The sequence below is a fragment of the Paramisgurnus dabryanus genome, chromosome 5 (assembly GCF_030506205.2).
Source record: "Paramisgurnus dabryanus chromosome 5, PD_genome_1.1, whole genome shotgun sequence".
In the NCBI taxonomy this organism is placed as follows: domain Eukaryota; kingdom Metazoa; phylum Chordata; class Actinopteri; order Cypriniformes; family Cobitidae; genus Paramisgurnus; species Paramisgurnus dabryanus.
This window is the reverse complement of record NC_133341.1, coordinates 31,427,253-31,446,920: the sequence shown is the minus strand read 5'-3', so window position 1 is coordinate 31,446,920 and position 19,668 is coordinate 31,427,253. Positions and strand designations below refer to the sequence as shown.

The 19,668-nt window shown below is 35.9% G+C and overlaps 1 protein-coding gene across 1 annotated transcript; it reads left to right on the top strand.

Annotated features, from left to right (window-relative positions):
- Positions 1 to 1,003: 1,003 nt before the first annotated feature.
- On the top strand, positions 1,004 to 17,335 carry pes (pescadillo). Its single transcript, XM_065250913.2, has 15 exons — positions 1,004 to 1,163; positions 1,570 to 1,649; positions 3,903 to 4,056; positions 4,157 to 4,266; positions 5,501 to 5,672; positions 5,940 to 6,029; positions 7,812 to 7,928; positions 8,030 to 8,107; positions 8,207 to 8,296; positions 9,106 to 9,236; positions 13,109 to 13,234; positions 13,718 to 13,902; positions 13,982 to 14,130; positions 16,381 to 16,548; positions 16,883 to 17,335. The coding sequence occupies exons 1-15, from the start codon at positions 1,140 to 1,142 to the stop codon at positions 16,961 to 16,963; spliced, it is 1,755 nt and encodes a 584-aa protein (XP_065106985.1). The 5' UTR covers positions 1,004 to 1,139; the 3' UTR covers positions 16,964 to 17,335.
- Positions 17,336 to 19,668: the final 2,333 nt, after the last annotated feature.

The window sequence follows — 19,668 nt, the reverse complement described above, 5'->3', positions numbered from 1 at the left end:
TAACTAAGGCCTAGTACTGGATTAATTTAAAACCTATTTGGGAAACCGCCCCTTTATGCATTAAGACAGGTGGATTAATGCAGGGATGGATGCACTGTTTATATTCCCATATTCCCCATACAGTGCAAAAGGTGTTGGGATTGAACATACTGATAAAGGGAACACACATATTTATCAAAATGTATAGTTTGTAATGCACTTGGGTTAAAAGCATCTGCCATGCATAAATGTACATTGCCATTTAAAAGGTAAAACATGTCACCGGTAGATAATACATTTTTTGCTTATAATTAGAAAGTGTGCTTTAAACCCAAAATTTGGGTTCATAAATTTGGGATATTTTATCTCATTCAAAAAATGAAGAGTTTCGTTGCAAAACGAGATAACGAGATTTTTTTTCCAGAAATCTCGTTTTTCGTTGTGCATTTCAATTAATATCAATTCAACTGCAGTTCATTTGATTTAAACCTTCAGAAGTTAAAAAATACAGCTAAGTAGCACCATAAAACAAAATAATAACATGATAATATAATAATATACATGTTTTGACAAAAATGTTAAAAACTGATTTATCCCGTTTTGCCACGAAACTCTTCAAATTTAAAGGCTATATTAAAACTGTTCTTTTTTTATTTTTAAAACTAAAAAAATGTTTTAAAAAGAAATTACAAATAAACGGCTTCGATGTTAACCATTGTTTTATTATAGAAAAGTGTTTTGTGTGTTTTGGAGATTTGATTACATTTGTAATTTTTTTTATTTTTTATTTTTTTTAAACAAGCAGTAAAATAAGCTATAACTACTAATATCAAGATATTTTTAAATGTTTTGTTATTTTTATTGAAAACATACATCTTTTTGTACTTATACCAAGCTCTAGAATATTTTATAAGGCTAAATTGTGAGTTTGTTGGGATTTCCAATAACGTCCACTGCATTACATATATTTTTAGGCAGGCAGTCGCTTGGGCACCCCGAAACAAGGGTCCTACGTTCTCTGCTGCCTGACGTCACACACAACACGTGTTTTCGGAAGCAGTGCGTTCGTGCTGTGTGTGCTTGAACATTTCTTGTTACTGCGTTTAATCTTTTCTTTAATTTATAGCTTCGTCATTTAAGAAAAGACACAATCCGCCGTGATGGGCGGTCTCCAGAAAAAGAAGGTACGGGAGTGTTTTATAACAACGATAATAAATATTATTTCTGATCAGGGCCCATGCATACATGTGTTCATTTATTATAGACACTTATGTACTGTACACATGTACATTATTAAATACGTGTACGTGATTATTAGTCAGCTTGATTGCTTAGAAGCAAGTGCAACGTTATCGGTGTTACTTGGATAACTGTTTTATCTTTAAATGGCTACATAACGCGGTTTAACTGTACTGTAAACTAGCATCTTAATGTCTCTTTAAAAGATTAAAGATTTTCTCGGTTTGATTGATGTCATTGGAGGGTTGTTAAATGTAATTCGTCATAAACATAAGAGTGACCAATGTGAAATAGTTGTTTTTGTGTTTAAAAAAAAAAATACTTCGTAACTTGTCATTTTTCATCTTGTAGTATGAGAGTGGAGCAGTCACAAACTACATAACTAGAAACAGAGCTCGCAAGAAGCTGAGTCTGAGTCTGGCTGATTTCAGGTTGGTTCACGGAGTAACTTAAATGCATCACTTTTCCCAAAAAAAAAATATTTATGCTTTGCTTTATTCATGTGTTACGTGCTTTATGCATTTAATTTATAAATTAAAATGTCTTATACTTTATGTATCATACTGGTTCTGAACTGTTGCTTAAGTTCCGCTATTTTACATTTGTATAGCTTTTTACAATGTTTCATTGCTTCAAAGCAGCTTTAAAAGAGTTGGGTCCAAAACGCAATGAATCCATTTTGACAAATTTTGGTAAAAACTTGTTTTTATACCAAGAAAGTGACCAGATGAAAACCTTTCTATTACAAACTTTCACATAGCATCTTTAGGTTATAAAAACAGAAAAAATTCAAATCCATAAATTGATTTTTAAAGATTTATTATAAAAACTGATAATTTTTTCCACAAAATGCTATAAATCCATGACAAGTTTTTTATTTCAAAATGCTATAAATCTATTGAATCAATATATAAATGTGCATTTATCTTTCCATGTTATATTCATTTAGTTGACTAGTGGTATGATAAAAGAAATAAACATTAATGTCATTAAACAAAACACTTACTTATTATGTCATATTAATAACACTGTCATAGCTGCTGTTATACTTGGGACGTCGTCACTGAACTTTTTTGACATCGATCAGCTGTAAAATGTTTTGGTCCTGCTTGATATTCATTGGCTTCGCGTTAAATAATGGAAAGTTTTCATAAGATCCCCTGGGGCATTTTTCCGTCTCCCGAGTGCCTCTTACGTAAAATTTTGATGGCTTACTTTTTATTCCTGTCACAGAAAACCACCACAAATTTATCAATGCCAAAGTATTATTTTGTTTTTGTTTGTTTGTTGATCACGAAGTACAAGATGAGGAAACTAGGATTCTGTGTGTATTCAACGTGCCGCCATTATTGTTTACAATGCGTGGAATGGTGCGCTGTGATTGGTTGAGGGGATTTATTGCATTCTGCAGTGAAGGAGGGCTGGCTGTTTTGGGTTTTGGGGGAAAAAGGTAGAAAAAATGACAGGATATTGGATTTTGCCTAAAATTAAGAATTTAACTTTAATACTGACCTGATACGATACGAAACCCATATTAGATTATTAATGAATTAAATGTTTTTACCTCTAACGGGAATAGCTGTGTGATGAAGTAAAACTAAAGGGTTAATAAACACAAACTAAAGCAGATGTTGTAGAACGTCTGGCGAACGATGATAGATAGCACAAAAAATTTAAAAACTGATTATTTCCCACTATTAATTACATCATCTTAAAGGAGTGTAACTACTGTAGCATGCAAATAATGCATCTCGGCCGCGTGGCGCGTCCCCGCACTCGCGGTGTTAAGCGCTTACACGCTATTCTCTGAGATGCACTTGACGGCCTTTTGTGCAGCAAATAGTGCTGCACAATTAATCGCATCGCAATCGCGATGTCAGCCTGTGCAATTATATGACAGCAAAATGTTGCAATTATATTAAATAAATAAATGTGTGGACTTATTAACACAAACTTTCTGATAACAGTTTGATGATTTTCCTTGCTGTTTAAAAAAAATAAAGAAAAATGAACAAAAACGGCAATGCACGTGTGGCATGCACGTTTGTGGTGTGCTTCGTCACTTATGCCAGAGCGAAGATGGATGCAGAGGAGGTTGACAGTGATCTGGTAGCTAAAAAAAAACTCTATGTCTGTTGTATGGCGGTATTTTGGGTTTAGGATTACTGACACTGAGCAGTTGCTACATCACGTGGCAATACGAAAACATTTCTAGTTTTACAAATACAAATTTTAGCTAAACTGTGTGTGGATTTTCTTTAAAACCCATCAAGTTGACTCACGATACCATTTAGTATAATCGCAATCGCACATCGCAATTTTAGCATCAATAACCGCAATGGGAAAAATTACCCAAATCGTGCAGCCCTAGCAGCAAATTATTATTTTTTTGACCACCTAGTTAAGGCGGTAGGGTTTCCAAGCTTAGGCGGGCCACCCGAACTGAAATGTGCTGCGGGAAACCCTGACGCATATATTTTTGTATGATAATTTTATGAGGGACTACCCTTAGATGGGGTACCTGCCCCCACATGTTATATTTTTAGTTATACTAAAATACTAGTCTATAAATAGCTGTTGTATACGCCCTATTAAAACCTCCAAGATGTTTATAGCTTCTATTATATGTTTATTTATTTTTTTATTCAGGTTATTATAAATACCCTTTTCCTTACACTTTATAGGCGGTTGTGCATATTGAAAGGAATCTATCCACATGAACCCAAGCACAAAAAGAAGGTCAACAAGGGCTCGACAGCACCAAGAACTTTCTACCTGCTTAAAGACATTCGCTTCCTCCTACACGAGCCCATCGTTGGCAAGTTCAGAGAGTACAAGGTGAGGACTGGCTGCTTTAGTTAGCGTTATTTAAAAGTGATGTCGTTTTTTTATAGATCATGTGATAATGTTAAAACTACATGTATATTGCTTTATATAGATTTTTGTGCGTAAACTGCGGAAAGCATATGGCAAAGCTGAATGGAGTGGAGTGCAGAGGCTTAAAGAGAGAAAGCCTTGTTATAAACTTGACCACATCATCAAAGAGAGGTGAGTCTTCAAACAATAGAGGGCGCTCTTTACCTTTACTTCTTAGGAAATACTTCATATAAAGTTTGTTTGTTTGTTTTGTTTGTCTAGACAGTGTTGTGTAATAAGCAAATAATTTGTTTGTGTCAACACTTTTATGATACAGGTAGGGCTTCTCACAACTAAAACATGAGGAAAGATGATACTGTAATTGTCGGGGCTGCTCTTGCGTTTTGACTTGACTGTATTATCGGAGACTTAGACTTAAAGGGATAGTTCGGCCAAAAACGATATTAAACCCATGATTTACTCACCCCCAAGCTGTCCGAGTTGCATATGTCCATCGTTTTTCAGACAAACACATTTTCGGATATTTTAGAAAATATTTTAGATCTTTCTGTTCATTAAATGTAATGTCACGGGGTCCAGCAATAGTCCACGACCTTCAAGTCCAAAAAAGTGCGTCCATCCTTCACAAATTAAATCCAAACGGCTCCAGGATGATAAACAAAGGTCTTCTGTGGGTAATCCGTGCGGTGTTGTTGTAGAAATATCCATATTTAAAATGTTATTAACGTTATAAACTACCTTCCGGTAGCGCCGCCATCTTGGAGTGATCCGCATTCAGGATGAGAGCTTACGCAGCGTACAGAGTTTCTCTGCTGCTGCTCTGTGCCCCCGCCCTCCGAATTTGTCATACGTCACTAAGAAAAGTGCGTACACTACGCTAATACTCTCTCCTGAGTCTAAGATGGCGGCGCTACCGGAAGGTAGTTTATAACGTTAATAACATTTTAAATATGGATATTTCTACAACAACACCGCACGGATTACCCACAGAAGACCTTTGTTTATCATCCTGGAGCCGTTTGGATTTAATTTGTGAAGGATGGACGCACTTTTTTGGACTTGAAGGTCGTGGACTATTGCTGGACCCCGTGACATTACATTTAATGAACAGAAAGATCTAAAATATTTTCTAAAATATCCGAAAATGTGTTTGTCTGAAAAACGATGGACATATGCAACTCGGACAGCTTGGGGGTGAGTAAATCATGGGTTTAATATCGTTTTTGGCCGAACTATCCCTTTAAGATGTTTTTAAATGTAAAAAAAGACAGCTATGTTGTAATAATAAACATAATAATAAATTAAATAACACTTTTTTTATAGTTGTCATGGGTTGCACTCGTAGATTGTTTGGTTCGAATGCTTGTCAGCTGTACTGTCTCTGAAATAAGTTTGTTATTATCAGATATCCAACATTCATCGATGCTCTGCGAGACGTCGATGACTCTCTGTCCATGTGCTTCCTGTTCTCTACATTCGCTCGTACGGGAAAATGCCACGTCCAGACCATTCAGCTGTGCAGGAGACTCAGTGTTGAGTGGATGAACTATATCATCACCTCACGCTCATTGAGAAAGGTATTGTGAACATGCACATTCTTTTAAAATTAAATTCATCTTTCTAATCTAACTTTTATAAAGTCGTACAGAGGTCTTTAGCATTTTGCAGGTCAAAAACCTTATTGGTGAAAAGAGCAATTGCACTTTAGTTGAAATTAATGTAATCTTTTATCATTTATACTTTTATTATATAGTTATATATTTTGTGTTTTTCCAAATTATGTCGTACTGTATTGTCTACGTTACTACTTTGCTAAATTTAAATAAATGTTGTTTCCCTCATAGGTTTTTCTATCAATTAAGGGGATTTATTACCAGGCAGAGGTCCTGGGACAAACGATCACATGGATTGTGCCATATCAGTTTGCCCATGATGTGAGTATGAACTGTGTTATTTGAACCATTGATCATCTAGTTCTGTGAACACTAGATCACTGACTACTTCTACTAGACCACTGGCTGGTTGTATTAGATCACTTGCTTGTTCTGCTAGATTACTGGCTAGTTCAGCACAAACAAAATTACTGGCTAGTTCTACTAGATCACTGGTTGGTTCTCTTAGATCACTAGCTAGTTCTGCTAGATCATCGGCTGGTTATTATAGATCACTGGCTAGTTCCGCAAACAATAGATCACAAGTTGTTGTTCTAGATCTCTAAATAGTTTAGTGAACACCGGATCACTGGCTGGTTCTACTAGATCACTTGCTTGTTCTACTATATTACATTCTATTTCAGCACACACAATATCACTATCTAATTCTGCAAACACTAGATCACTAGTTTGTTCTACTAGATCTCTGACTATTTTAGCAGACATTAGATTACTGGCTGGTTCTACTAGATCACTGGCTGGTTATAGTAGATCACTGGATAGTCACTAGTTTGTTCTAATAAATCTCTGGCTAGTTCCATGAACACTAGATCACTAGTTTGTTCTACTAGGTCTCTAAATAGTTAAGCAAACACTAGATCACTGACTGGTTCTACTAGATTACTTTCTAGTTAAGCATACATAAGATCACTAGCTAGTTCTACTAGATCACTGGCTGTTTAAAATGGATCACTGGGTAGTTCTGTGAACACTAGATTACTAGCTTGTTCAAATACATCACTTGCTAGTTGTGTGAACACTAGATCACAAGTTTGTTCTTCTAGATCTCTAAATCTTTTGGCAAACACTAGATCATTGGCTGGTTCTACTAGATTACTGGCTGGTTCTCTTAGATTACTGGCTGGTTCTCTTAGATCACTAGCTAGTTATACTAGATCACTGGCTGGTTATAATAGATCACTGGCTAGTTCCGCGAACACTAGATCACTAGCTGGTTCTACTAGATCACTTGCTTGTTCTTCACGATTACTGGCTAGTTCTAGTAGATCACTGGCTGGTTATGATAGATCACTGGCTAGTTCAGCGAACACTCAGTCACTAATTGGTTTTACTAGATCTCTGACTAGTGTGTGGAACACTAGATCACTGGCTGGTTCTCTTAATCACTGGCTGGTTCTACTAGATTACTTTCCAGTTTAGCACCCACAAGATCACTAGCAGGTTATACTAGATCACTGGTTGGTTATAGTAGATCACTGGCAAGTTCTGCGAACACTAGATCACTAGTTTGTTCTACTAGATCTCTAAATAGTTTAGTGAACACTAGATCACTGGCTGGTTCTACTAGATTACTTTCTAGTTCAGCATACATAAGATCACTAGCTAGTTCTACTAGTTCACTGGTTAGTTTTGCAAACAGAAGATTACAAGTTTTTTCTACTATATCTCTGACTAGTTTAGCCAAACACTGGATAACTGTCTGGTTCTAGCAGATCACTTGCTTTTTTACTAGATTTCTGTCTGGTTCTACTAGATTACTTGCAGGTTCAGCACACAAAAGATCACTGGCTACTCTAGGAAATACATAATCAAGTTGCTAGTGCAGCGAATATCACTGGCTAGTACAATCAGCACTAGATCACTGGCTAGTGCAGCAAACACTAGATTACTAGATAGGCTTGTTCTACTAGATTACCGGCTGGTTCTACTAGATTACTTGCAAGTTCAGTACACAAGAACTCTTGACTGCACAAAAAAAAGAATAATTTTATGTTATGTTAAATGGTAAGTTTTTTTTATGTAACTTTTTATATTGTTTGCTAGCACCCGACAGATGTAGACTACAGAGTTATGGCCACATTTACAGAACTCTACACAACGCTGCTCGGCTTTGTCAACTTCCGCCTTTACCAGACTCTCAACCTCCTCTACCCACCAAAGGTATCACACACTTAAAAATCTGTAAATGTGCCACACCATAGTTCATTTTTTAAAGTTTTCCTGAAGAATCTAATCTCTTATTCTTTGATGGTGCATGTTAGCTTGATGGCCAAGGAGAAGTCAGTCTCAAATCAGAGTGTGATGAAGATTACGCCCTGGATTCAGAAAGCTATTCAGAGGTACCATCTCATTCATTTACCCATCTCATCTTTTTTCTTCTTTATTAACATCAATGCACTGTTAATGTGTCTGATCATCTGCTTGCACCTGTTCTTCAGAAACTGTCCGCGTTGAGTGCCAGTCTGGCCCGTACGGTTCCAACAGTAGAAGAAGAAGAAGCGGCGCTTGATCATTTTCCTGTTGAAGGGGTGAGGAGAGAAACAATTACGTGACTTATAAAAAGTAATGTATGGTTTAGTGGATGTGTTCTGGAGCATAGCACTTGAAATCCTAAGGTCGTAGGTTTGAATACCAGGGTTGCTCATGCTAATAAAGTATATCCAAAATATATTGCCTATGATAAAAGCATGTGTCCAATGCGTGAAATGGGGCGCAAAACACAACCAAAGTCAAGGGGGATTCATATTGCAATATTTATATAGAAATATAACTGAAGTTACTTATAGTCAAAGTTTTTGGTCATTGCAGATAGCAGAGGGACTGGCACACGAATGTTAGCATAATTTGTGTATTTATGTTTGTGTATTTATGCTACGTAATAAAGAATATATCATGCAATTATTAAAATGTTCATAATTAAAGTGGGATTAAATCATCTGAAGTCTCCTATTTCAACTGCCAGCAATGTCCTATGCGATTTGTTTTTCTGTCACTAAAGTCGTGTGAGCCTCTGTAATAAATGCAGATATGCGACTTTACAAAGACTTTCCACAGTTCAGGCGTAAAGAGTCACGAGTGTCACAGAGCTATTTAAGTCATGCAAACTGCAAGTCAATGAAGCGTTTAACACCAAGAGCAGCTCATTCTTTTATTATTTTTTGTTTTGGACCAATCTCGTGGCCTCGCCTCTCACGTTCACTGAGGGAGGCTGTTGCTATGGTTACCAAGTGAAGGTGTTAAAACAACATCATATGATGAAATGGTCTTCAGAATGCAGGTGACATTTGTCCTTATGATTCAATGTGATCTTTAAATGTATATGCGCTCGTGCTTCCAGGAGGATCTGGAGAAGATGGAGGCCAGGGAAAAGGCGGAGCTGGAGAGGGACACACAGAAGAAACTCTTTGAAGGGCTCAAGATTTTTCTCAACAGAGAGGTCCCCAGAGAGTCACTGGCATTTGTGATCCGGTAAATGAAACAAAACATGGGTGTCCCGTACTTTCATATAAAGCAGTTGAGTCAACACATCTGTGATCTTAAGAGGGGAATTATTTGATATGAGGAGTAATCTGTTCACTTGTTTTCCTGTAGCTAAATTGATGTTGCATTGTGTCACCACCACAAAGGCCATGGGTTTGATTCCAAGTGAACATGCATACATATATGCATACATATGTAAAGGCATGGGCCGGTATAAGATTCTGCAACACTAAAATGTGTTATTTTAAAATACCAGGTAAAAATAAAGCCTTAAAATTATAATATGCTTTCAAAAAATATATAATATTTTCGTAATGTATATTAAATGTAAACATCAAATCAATCCCACGACTTAATGATTTAATGAATTTTGTATAAACACAGCTCATACCTTGGAGATGGTATCAGAGACATTTTAGTGGTTTTGAAGTCTTGACTGTTTAAAACCTCGGTATACCCTAAAACCGGTAACCGGCCCATGCCTACACATACATACATATTAGGGCTGGGACAACGCGTCAACGTAATCGACGACGTCGACGCAAAATATGCGCGTCGATTCGTCAGACCCAAAAAGGCGGCGCAGTAGTAGCAACGCAATTGGCTTCAGTCCACGCCGGTTTCACACAGCAAGGGTGAGCAGTGCCTGCGTCCGCGCGGCGCGTGGTTTTTCAGCGTCCATGTTAACAAGCATGCACCCCGCCGCATGAGCAGCGCGAGCTCGCGGCTCGAAACGGATATAAACGGAGGTCGGAGCCAGCTGCAAATACTTGGGCGGCTCTGTAGCAACAGTGCTGCAATCGTTTCTGCGTGGTTCTGCTGCGCTGCTCACGCTCAATTAAAGTGAAAGTGCTTTGTTTATGGCTTAAATGCTCGTGGATTTACGCGAAAAAGTGTCATTTTACCATAAAATCATGAATGTGATGCCAAGTGTGTTTTAAACAGTCCTTTGAGCAATTTAACAGAAAGCAATGAAATATGTCACTGTTGCCAGAAGACTGCGCTTTCATTCACTCTCTGTCCAACAGTAAATGAGTCCTAATCTATCTTAAGAAAACTTAAGAGAAAGACATTTAATAATATATGTGCTTCTTAAGTCTATAATTGTGTTTATATCTGTCATTACATTACTGAACAGCACGAAAACAATGTGGATTAAACAAATCTAGTTATAAAAATTACACAGACCATCAAAAGGCACACTGAAGAGGTTTTGCTCATAAATGCATGTAAAATAAAGTAATTTGAACTTGAGATTTTTATACGGTTACTTAACTGCACAGTATGCACTGCAAATGCTTTACTGAATGCTACCTCTGTCTAAGAATGCATTATTTTGCACTTGTATAGTCTTTTTTTATTTTGAAATTTTAAGAGCAATAAAGATATATTGAAATGTTTACATTCAGATATGTAAATCGACATGTATAAATTGCTATTAGTTAATTAATGGGGAGATAACCGAGAATCGAATCGAAGTCGAATCGGACTGACAAAATGAATCGTTAGATTAATCGATGCATCGGAAAAATAATCGCTAGATTAATCGTAAAAAAAAATAATCGTTTATCCCAGCCCTAATACATATATATAAGTAGGGCTGTCAAAATGAACATGTTAATAACACGTTAAAGGAAAAGTCAATTTTCTTAAAAGAAAAATCCAGATAATTTACTCACCACCATGTCATCCAAAATGTTAATATCTTTCTTTGTTCAGTCGAGAAGAAATTATGTTTTTTGAGGAAAACATTGCAGGATTTTTCTCAGTTTAATGGACTTTAATAGAGCCCAACATTTAACACTTAACTCAACACTTAACAGTTTTTTCAACGGAGTTTCAAAGGAATCTAAACGATCCCAAACGAGGCATAAGGGTCTTATCTAGCAAAACAATTGACATTTTTGACGAGAAAAATAAAAAAAATATGCACTTTTTGATACGCCAGCACGACCTAACGTAAATGCGTAGTGACGTAGGGAGGTCACGTGTTAGATATATGAAACGCACATTTGCGGACCATTGTAAACAATAAACTGACAGAAAGACATTAATTACTATCATGCGACATACAAGAATGTCAGAACGGCTCTCTTTCTCCACACTTGTAAACACTGGGGCGTAGTTTCGCGTTCGTCCTCTGTGACCTCTTGACGTCATGACGTATTGCGTGGGGTCGCGCCTGCGCATCACATGACCGGACCTAGACGAGAAGTTGTGGTTTAAAAGTGCATATTTTTTATTTTTCTTGTCAAAAATGACAATCGTTTTGCTAGATAAGACTCTTATGCCTCGTTTGGGATCGTTTAGAGTCCTTTGAAACTCCGTTGAAAAAAACTGTTAAGTGTTGAGTTAAGTATTAAGTGTTGGGCTCTATTAAAGTCCATTAAAATGAGAAAAATCCTGCAATGTTTTCCTCAAAAAACATAATTTCTTCTCGACTGAACAAAGAAAGACATCAACATTTTGGATGACATGGTGGTGAGTAAATTATCTGGATTTTTTTTAAAGAAATTGGACAATTCCTTTAATGTAAATGTATTTTTACGACACGCACATGGCTGACTCTTTCACTAATAATAAACACAGGGCTTAAAGTATTTTTATTTCCGGCTTGAGGGCAGGTCAAAATGTATTTATCAGGCTGCAAATTACAGTCGGAGGCACTTTCTGCGTGGACGCGCTTGGAAAAAACCGAGCATACCACATTTGAAATAACGAACTGGTAATAATATCCGGTCCCCTTCACCCTACCACCTTGATTCACGAGTCAGCACGCACAGCTGTCACAGCCAATAGGAACATGATATTAGGTTGTCTTAGCCAATTGCTAGAGAGGAGGGCGGGTCTTGTACAGAAAGTGAACAAGTTCCAGTTAAGTTTGTAGGCTATACACGCTATGGAGAATGGAGTTTATCAAACCAGGAGAAATACATCTGCTTTGGAGATGAAAGTAAATATGTTGTGTCTAAAACATGTGTTAAACGTCAATGCAATTCTTTTTTCATTCCTAAGCGCGTGAGAGGTTGTTGCAAGGTTTTTTAAAGAAAAAGTTTGTATTTATTATCATAATTATTATTATTATATTAATTAATTTAAGATAAGGTTTAGAAAATATTTACTTGCGCTTATAAATAAAGTATCAAATAGATTGAAAGCACTTTTTATATTTGTATGTATTATTATATGTTTAATAATATAATTTAAATGCAGTACATATACAGAAATATTGTGTTTTTTATATTAAAATAGCTCTACGCCCCTCCGACAAGATGTCCATCTCAGAAATGGCCCGAAGCCAGTTTGAGACCCTGCTTTAGGCACTTGGTGCAATAAACTTCCGAAACTGGAGCTTGTTTTTGAATAGTTTTTTGGCGCAATAAGTTGTTAATGCGTTGAGAATATGACTGTGCTGTTGCTCATAGAATTGGTTAATAGAAAAAACGTGCTTGGTCAAAGTCCTGGTTGACATTCAATGCACATGCATTGAACGTCTGTGTACACTTACAAATAAACTATGCTTGCAAGGCTGTGCGATCGACCTTACGTGTACTAAGTTCGTATACACGTAAAAAACAAACTGTACTTTGGGCTTAATGGTCCCGATGTAGTTTGACCAGTATTGACTTTTAGAGAGTGATACGGTACTTTATAAAAAAAATATATTGTTTATCGCAAACTTATGTAAAGTACAAAGTTTCAAGCCCTATTTTGTATCCCATAAAATATATTTATGTTTACAGTGTTTGGCTTTAGGTTTATACTGTCTACAGGTAACTTTTAGTGTTACAATTGTGTTTTTATTTTTGTGCGTATAGTTTCACTACAACTGTGTACATTCATGTCTTCCATGTTTGCAGGTGTTTTGGTGGGCAGGTGTCCTGGGATAAATCCCTGTGCATCGGCAGTACGTATGATGTCACAGACGAAACAATCACGCATCACATTGTGGACAGACCCAGCATAGACAAGCAATACATCAACAGGTCAGAAACAAACTCACTTTTTGTCATTGTTTGTATAGGGTGTTTACTTTGTTATATATAACGTACCTGAACTCTGTGTTTACATTTGCTATTGACCCGAAGAGATCCACTCTGTGCACTTTAAAAGCCTTTCTATTTATTTAAGCATTACTGTCTGTAACCGGGGGTCTGTTAGTGATATGAGTTTGTACAAACAGTAGCTGACACCTGTCTGTAAAATCTAGTTTAAAGTCTTATAATCTAATAATGTGATTAGGAGCATTTCACATCTTTGACATGATCTTACTCATTCGATATTAAAGATATCAAGGTTATTTTTTTTACTAAATGTTCTTTAGATGTATTGTTTTCTACATAAAATCATCCTACATAATCAAGTCATACTGTACCATATTCAACCGAGTAATTTCATTTTATGCGCTATGATATTACAGAAGCCTTTTATTTATTCGTATGAATGTTCTCATTACTTAACCCCCGCAGGTACTACATCCAGCCCCAATGGGTGTATGATTCAGTAAATGCAAAGATCCTGTTACCTGTAGAGGATTATTTCCTGGGTGTGACCATGCCACCCCACCTGTCACCGTTCGTGGAGGAGAAAGAAGGAGATTATGTTCCACCTGAGAAGATCAAACTTCTGGCTCTGCAGAGAGGAGAGAAATCACGTAAGAGATCTGACCATACCTTGTATTGATGTGTATATGATTGAATCGTTGGTTGACTCGACAAACTAACTTTTTACAGAAGACGATGACGAGGAGGAAGAAGAAGATGAGGAAGAGGAAGAAGACGAGGAGGATGATGATGATGAGGCGGATGATCAGAGTGAGGAAGACGAGTCTGAAGATGAAGCAAATCTAGCGAAAATGGAAGAGATGAGATCTAAAGGAAAGGTAGGCAGATTGACAAACGTCGCTGGGTTTTAAAGGATCACTTACCATTTACTCACCCTCATCTACTGCTCATGTTTTGAACTAACTCATATATGAATTGAAATATGTGACCCTGTGTGTGAAATCTCAGCATTAAAGTTTTAGATAAATCATTGATTTCAATCTTACTCAGTCAATAATAAAGATATCAAGGATGATTTTATTTAGAAAACCGTAAATTACAAAAACAATGCTGTTGTGGTGCTTTATAGACCCAATCACATTCACTTCTATTATATTAAAAATGGCGATCAATGCTAGCTGTGCACTGCAAAAAATGACTTTTTCACTTAATATTTTTGTTTTGTTTTTAGTGAAAAAAATGAAAAAATTCTTAATAAGTCTAGTTTTTAGACAAAAATATCAAATGTAAGTGAATTTGTTCAAAATACAAGCAAAAAATCTGCCAATGGGGTAAGAACATTTTTCTTGAATTAAGTGTTTTTTTTCATACCCCATTGGCAGTTTTTTTTTTTTTTTTGCACAAATTCATTCAATGCAAAAAAAATGATTTTCAAGATAAAAATCTTTAGTATTTCTGTTTTGTTTTCAGTAAAAATATCTAAAAATTCTTAAATTAAGATGCTTTTTCTTGATGAGCATAACGACCCAAGAAAATAAGTCTAGTTTTAGACCAAAAATATCAAATTTAAGTGATTTTGTGCATAAAACAAGCAAAAAATTATCTGCCAATGGGGTAAGCAAAAAAATCTTGATTTTTTTTAAACACCAAATTCAAGAAAAATTTACTTACCCCATTGGCAGATTTTTTTTGCTTGTTTTTATGCACAAAATCACTTAAATTTGATATTTTTGGTCTAAAAACTAGACTTTTGCTCATCAAGAAAAAGCATCTTAAATTAAGAATGTTTAGATATTTTTACTGAAAACAAGACAAAAATACTAAGAAAATGTTTTCTTGAAAATATTTTTTGCAGTGTTTAAATTTAATATTTTTGTCTAAAAACTACACATTTTCTTAGATTATTTTCCTCATCAATAAAATAGATCTTAATTTAACAATTTTTTGATATTTTATACTGAAAATAAGACAAAAATACTAAGGAATTTTTTTCTTGAAAATCATTTTTTTCAGTGTAAGTACTAAAGTAAGAAATAAGGTTTACTAGAAAGATTTTTGATCAAATTAATCCAGGTTTGATCAGGATTTTTGACCAATAAAATTTGTAAAAAGAACAGATTTATTAAAACAAAGAACTGTTTATTTAAAATAAAAATCTTTTGTAATGGTGCATTCACACCAGCCGTGGTAGAGGCGGCAAAAACGCGCTATTTTGAGTTTACTCGCTTCATTCGCGCATGAAAGCCGTGCGTGAAATTCTAGTCATTCAAGGCTTTCATGCGGAAATTCGCATCAAGGGAGGGGCTTCTGCGACTCCGCAAGCTTTCTGTAATCACGTCACTACTACAGCAACGTCCTAATTGGTTAACGCGGTGCCCAAATCCGCCAAAGTTCAGATTTTTAACTTGCGCGTTTCTCGTGGCATGGGTGCCGCGCGTTCCGCACCATGTGCGCCACGCCACAGGATGCATATTCACATCTTTGCATTGACTTAACATGTAAATCACTCGTGCTTGCCGCCTCTACTATGTCCGGTGTGAACCCTGCATAACAATACACACTGTTGTTCAAAAGTTTGGGGTAAATTTTTTTCTATTCTTTTTTTTACGTCATTTTTACTTTGCATGCATGTCTGCTTATGACCAAACAAATGTTTATTTGTGTTTGTATATGACATTTTACTAAATTTCCAAATTATTCTTATAAATTCCTGTGAAGTATTTCCAAAATTTCAAAGATGAAGTTCCCATGGAGTGTTTCTGGAAATTTGCCGGAAACTTTCCGCCCCTTTGCAACCCTAGTAAGAGTCATTTTTTGCAGTTTGGGAAATGTCCAGAATCCTGCTCAAAAACATTTTTGCAATTCTGTTTGTTGACGCATGACACAAATTGAACAATTCACCACAAAACACCAAAACAGACAATAAATACAAAAGGCAACATTTTTATCTCAAGGTCCAGCAAGGTATTAACCACACAAAGAGATTAGAGGCATTTAGTGATAATGCCGTTAATTAATATTTTGCAGAGCCTTATAGGGGTTTGTGTTGATTGTAAATGTGTGGTCTTGCTTAACAAAATAAGGGTAGAGTTTGTGTGTAGTGATGTCATGTGCTGGTTCCTCTTCAGAGCTTACCTGTGAAGGTGACCCCTGGTAAAGTGAAACCGGAGAACCGTACGAGACTGGAAGAAGAGGAGAAAGCTGAGGAGAAAAGGCTCGCCATCATGATGATGAAGAAGAAAGAGAAATACCTTTACGACAAGATCATGTTTGGCAAGAAGAGGAACATCAGAGAGGTAAGCCTGTGTGTCTTTTGTTGTACGTAATCTTTTGCTAATTTTGAAGATATATATATATATAAAGGTTACATTTTGTATTAATGTTTAACCAGAATAATGCCCTCCATTGTTTCTAGTTCGGTTTGTAATGGTTTAGTCTCAGTGGAATGGTGTTGATAATGTGTACTTTGGTTAATGGTTAAACGTTTAAACATTGTCTTTATTCAGTACTATAGTAGTGGGTATCAAGACCCTGTTTAAGGTTCTTGATCCATTATCGGCTTTATTATTTAAGCTCCAGTGGCCTTAATTGACTTTACTGTTTGTTAATCTAACGCACACTTTCTTACAGGCTAACAAGCTAGCGGCTAAGAGAAAAGCCCACGATGAGGCCAGCAAAGCAGACAAAAAGAAGAAAAAGAAGAAGTGCTGATGGACTGATGGGAGTGCGTGCTAAATGTAAATGTTTTATTTTGCATAACACAATAATTGTTTAAAGTGATGGACATGAATGAAGATGTAAGGCAGAATTTTAGCGATTCTGGTGACTCAACTCCCCTTTCGCTTTTATTGGGAAGATGATGCAATAAACATGAATGCTAACTGAGGCGGTCTGTCCATAATGTTTTGCCCTCCACAAGAGAAAGTCAAAATGAGTTTGTAATAAAAAGAGGCTGTTTGACATAATTTTCTTGTTTGGGTGAAGATTGTATATGATTCACTGAACGCAATTCGTTTTTTGTCCTTCTTTGTGTCACTTGTAACGTTATTTGACACGTTTCTAATAAACATCTAATGAAAAGAACCATAGTCAATGTAATGGCTTGTCATTTACTTGTTGTGCATTTTTCATGTGCAAGTTCCGAATTGTTTTTAATATAATTGTACAACTAGACAGAAATTTGAGTGTTTGCAAACTTTTATAATATTTGACCCTGGGACTGGACCACAAATTCAGTCATTATAAGGGTTATTTTTAAAAATAATAATAAATGAGCTGAATAAATAAACCATTGATGTATGATTTGTTAGGATATGACAATAAAAACTGAGATGCAACTATTTCAACATATGGAATCTGAGGATGCAAAAAATAAAAAAATTAGAAAATCGCATTTAAAGGGACAGTTCACCCAAAAATGAAAAATCTCTCATCATTTCCTCACCCATATGTTGTTCTAAACCTGTATGAGTTTTTTAATTTTATTTTGATGAACACCGAAGATAAGTTGATAAATGATGGTGAGCACACAATTGACAGTACCCATTGAATTCCATGGTATTTGTTTTTCCTACTATAGAAGTCAATGGTTACAATCAGCTGTGTGCTTACCATCATTTATCAAAATATCTTCTTTTGTGTTCATCAGACAAAAAATCATACAGGTGTGTAGACAACATGAGGATGAGAAAATGATGGCAGAATTTTCATTTTAGGGTAAACTATCCCTTTAAAGTTGTCCAAATGAAGTCCCTTACAAACACATTACTAATGACACATACATTTTTGATATATTTAGAGTAGGAAATAAAAAAAAACTTCATGGACGTGGTGATTTTTTAAGTGGATAAAATGAGACCTATATTGTATGGTGGAAGAGCACTTGGTTTGCAGCACTTTGATGATGTTACTGCTTCACCAAGGTAGAAGTGCTGCAAACTAAAGCCGAAGGTATACTAGGGACGTCCGTGTATGCGCGCCGTCAGCATGACATCATTTTCGTCATCAGGAGGGTCTGCGGCCTTGAGTGCTCTTTCGCCATACCATATAGTTCTCATTTATTATCCGCTTAAAAAATTGCCACGTTTTATTTTGTGCCACCATACTTACTCGTGTAACTACTCATGTAACAGTCTTTAAATTGGGATTTTTTTGTGTTTGGTGGCTTCTAAATTCATCCCTGTTTGGATCCTAAGGAATGAATGGGGCTAGGCTAAATGCTAACACATTCAAGACGTGCTGTACAAAGTTTAAGTGTATGCATTGAAAAAAGACACGTATGTATTAATTTGTCTAAGTTTAGGTAAGAACATAGTAAAATTTTGTAAGACTGTGATGTTTTCCTTTAAAGGTATAGACGCTTTCATCGGACGCACGTGCGCTGACGCGATACACGTCTGTATCCGAACTTTACTTCTAGTTTCGTTTTTTTAATGGTCTGCCTAGTTGCTAAACTAATCTCTTGAATGTCTTGTCGAAAATAACACATGTTTTGGATTCCTAGGTAATGTGTTTTTTTTTTTTTTTTTTTTTTTTTTTTTTGCTTGTTCTATAAATAAACTGCATTTAAAGAACTTTGTTGTTATTTATTCTTATAGCAGAGTTTACCGGAAGTTACGTGCAGACCACGACAGCCGCTTGTTTATGTTGGTACTGCTGAAACCGTCTAGTTCACCCCAAAATGAAAATTCTCTCATCATTTACTTAAACTAATTTGGTTACCAACCTGTATAAATTTCTTTGTTCTGATGAACACGAAGGAAGATATTTTGAAGATTGTTTGTAACCAAACCGTTCGAGCCCCATTCACTTCGTACTACTATAGAAGTCAATGAGACTCACGAACGGGTTGGAAGAAACATCAAAACCAAGAAATTTATACAGGTTTGAAACAACATGAAAAGTGAGTAGATGACGACACAAGTTTAATTTTTGGCATTAAAAAAACATTTATCATTTAATATTGACCTATAGGCTATAAATATACCCGTGTGACTTAAGTTGTGACTGGTTTTGTGGTCCAAATCAGAAAAAAATCTAATGCGGGTAACAAGGCTGAATGTTGGAAGCTGATGACAAAAGTAAAAACGTGTTACACTTTACATGTTTATATAATTATGTAGCAGGCACCAATGTTCAAAGCAAATTAAGTTTGTATTATTAGCCTGTGTGTTTAGCATTTTTAAGATTTTTTTCAGATTGAATTAGTAGTTCTTCGGGGTCACCTTACCATTCCTCTCCTTTCTCAGCCAGATTATGTAATAGTAATTCAATAGGGCTTTTTACATAAAACAGCAAAAAACATCCTTTGTTGTGAAGAGGAACCCCATTCACATTCATAACAGCTTTCCAAAACCTCTGTTGTTCAAACACAAAAAGCCAATAAGATTCGGGTTAGTTTGGGTTTTATGTGCTTC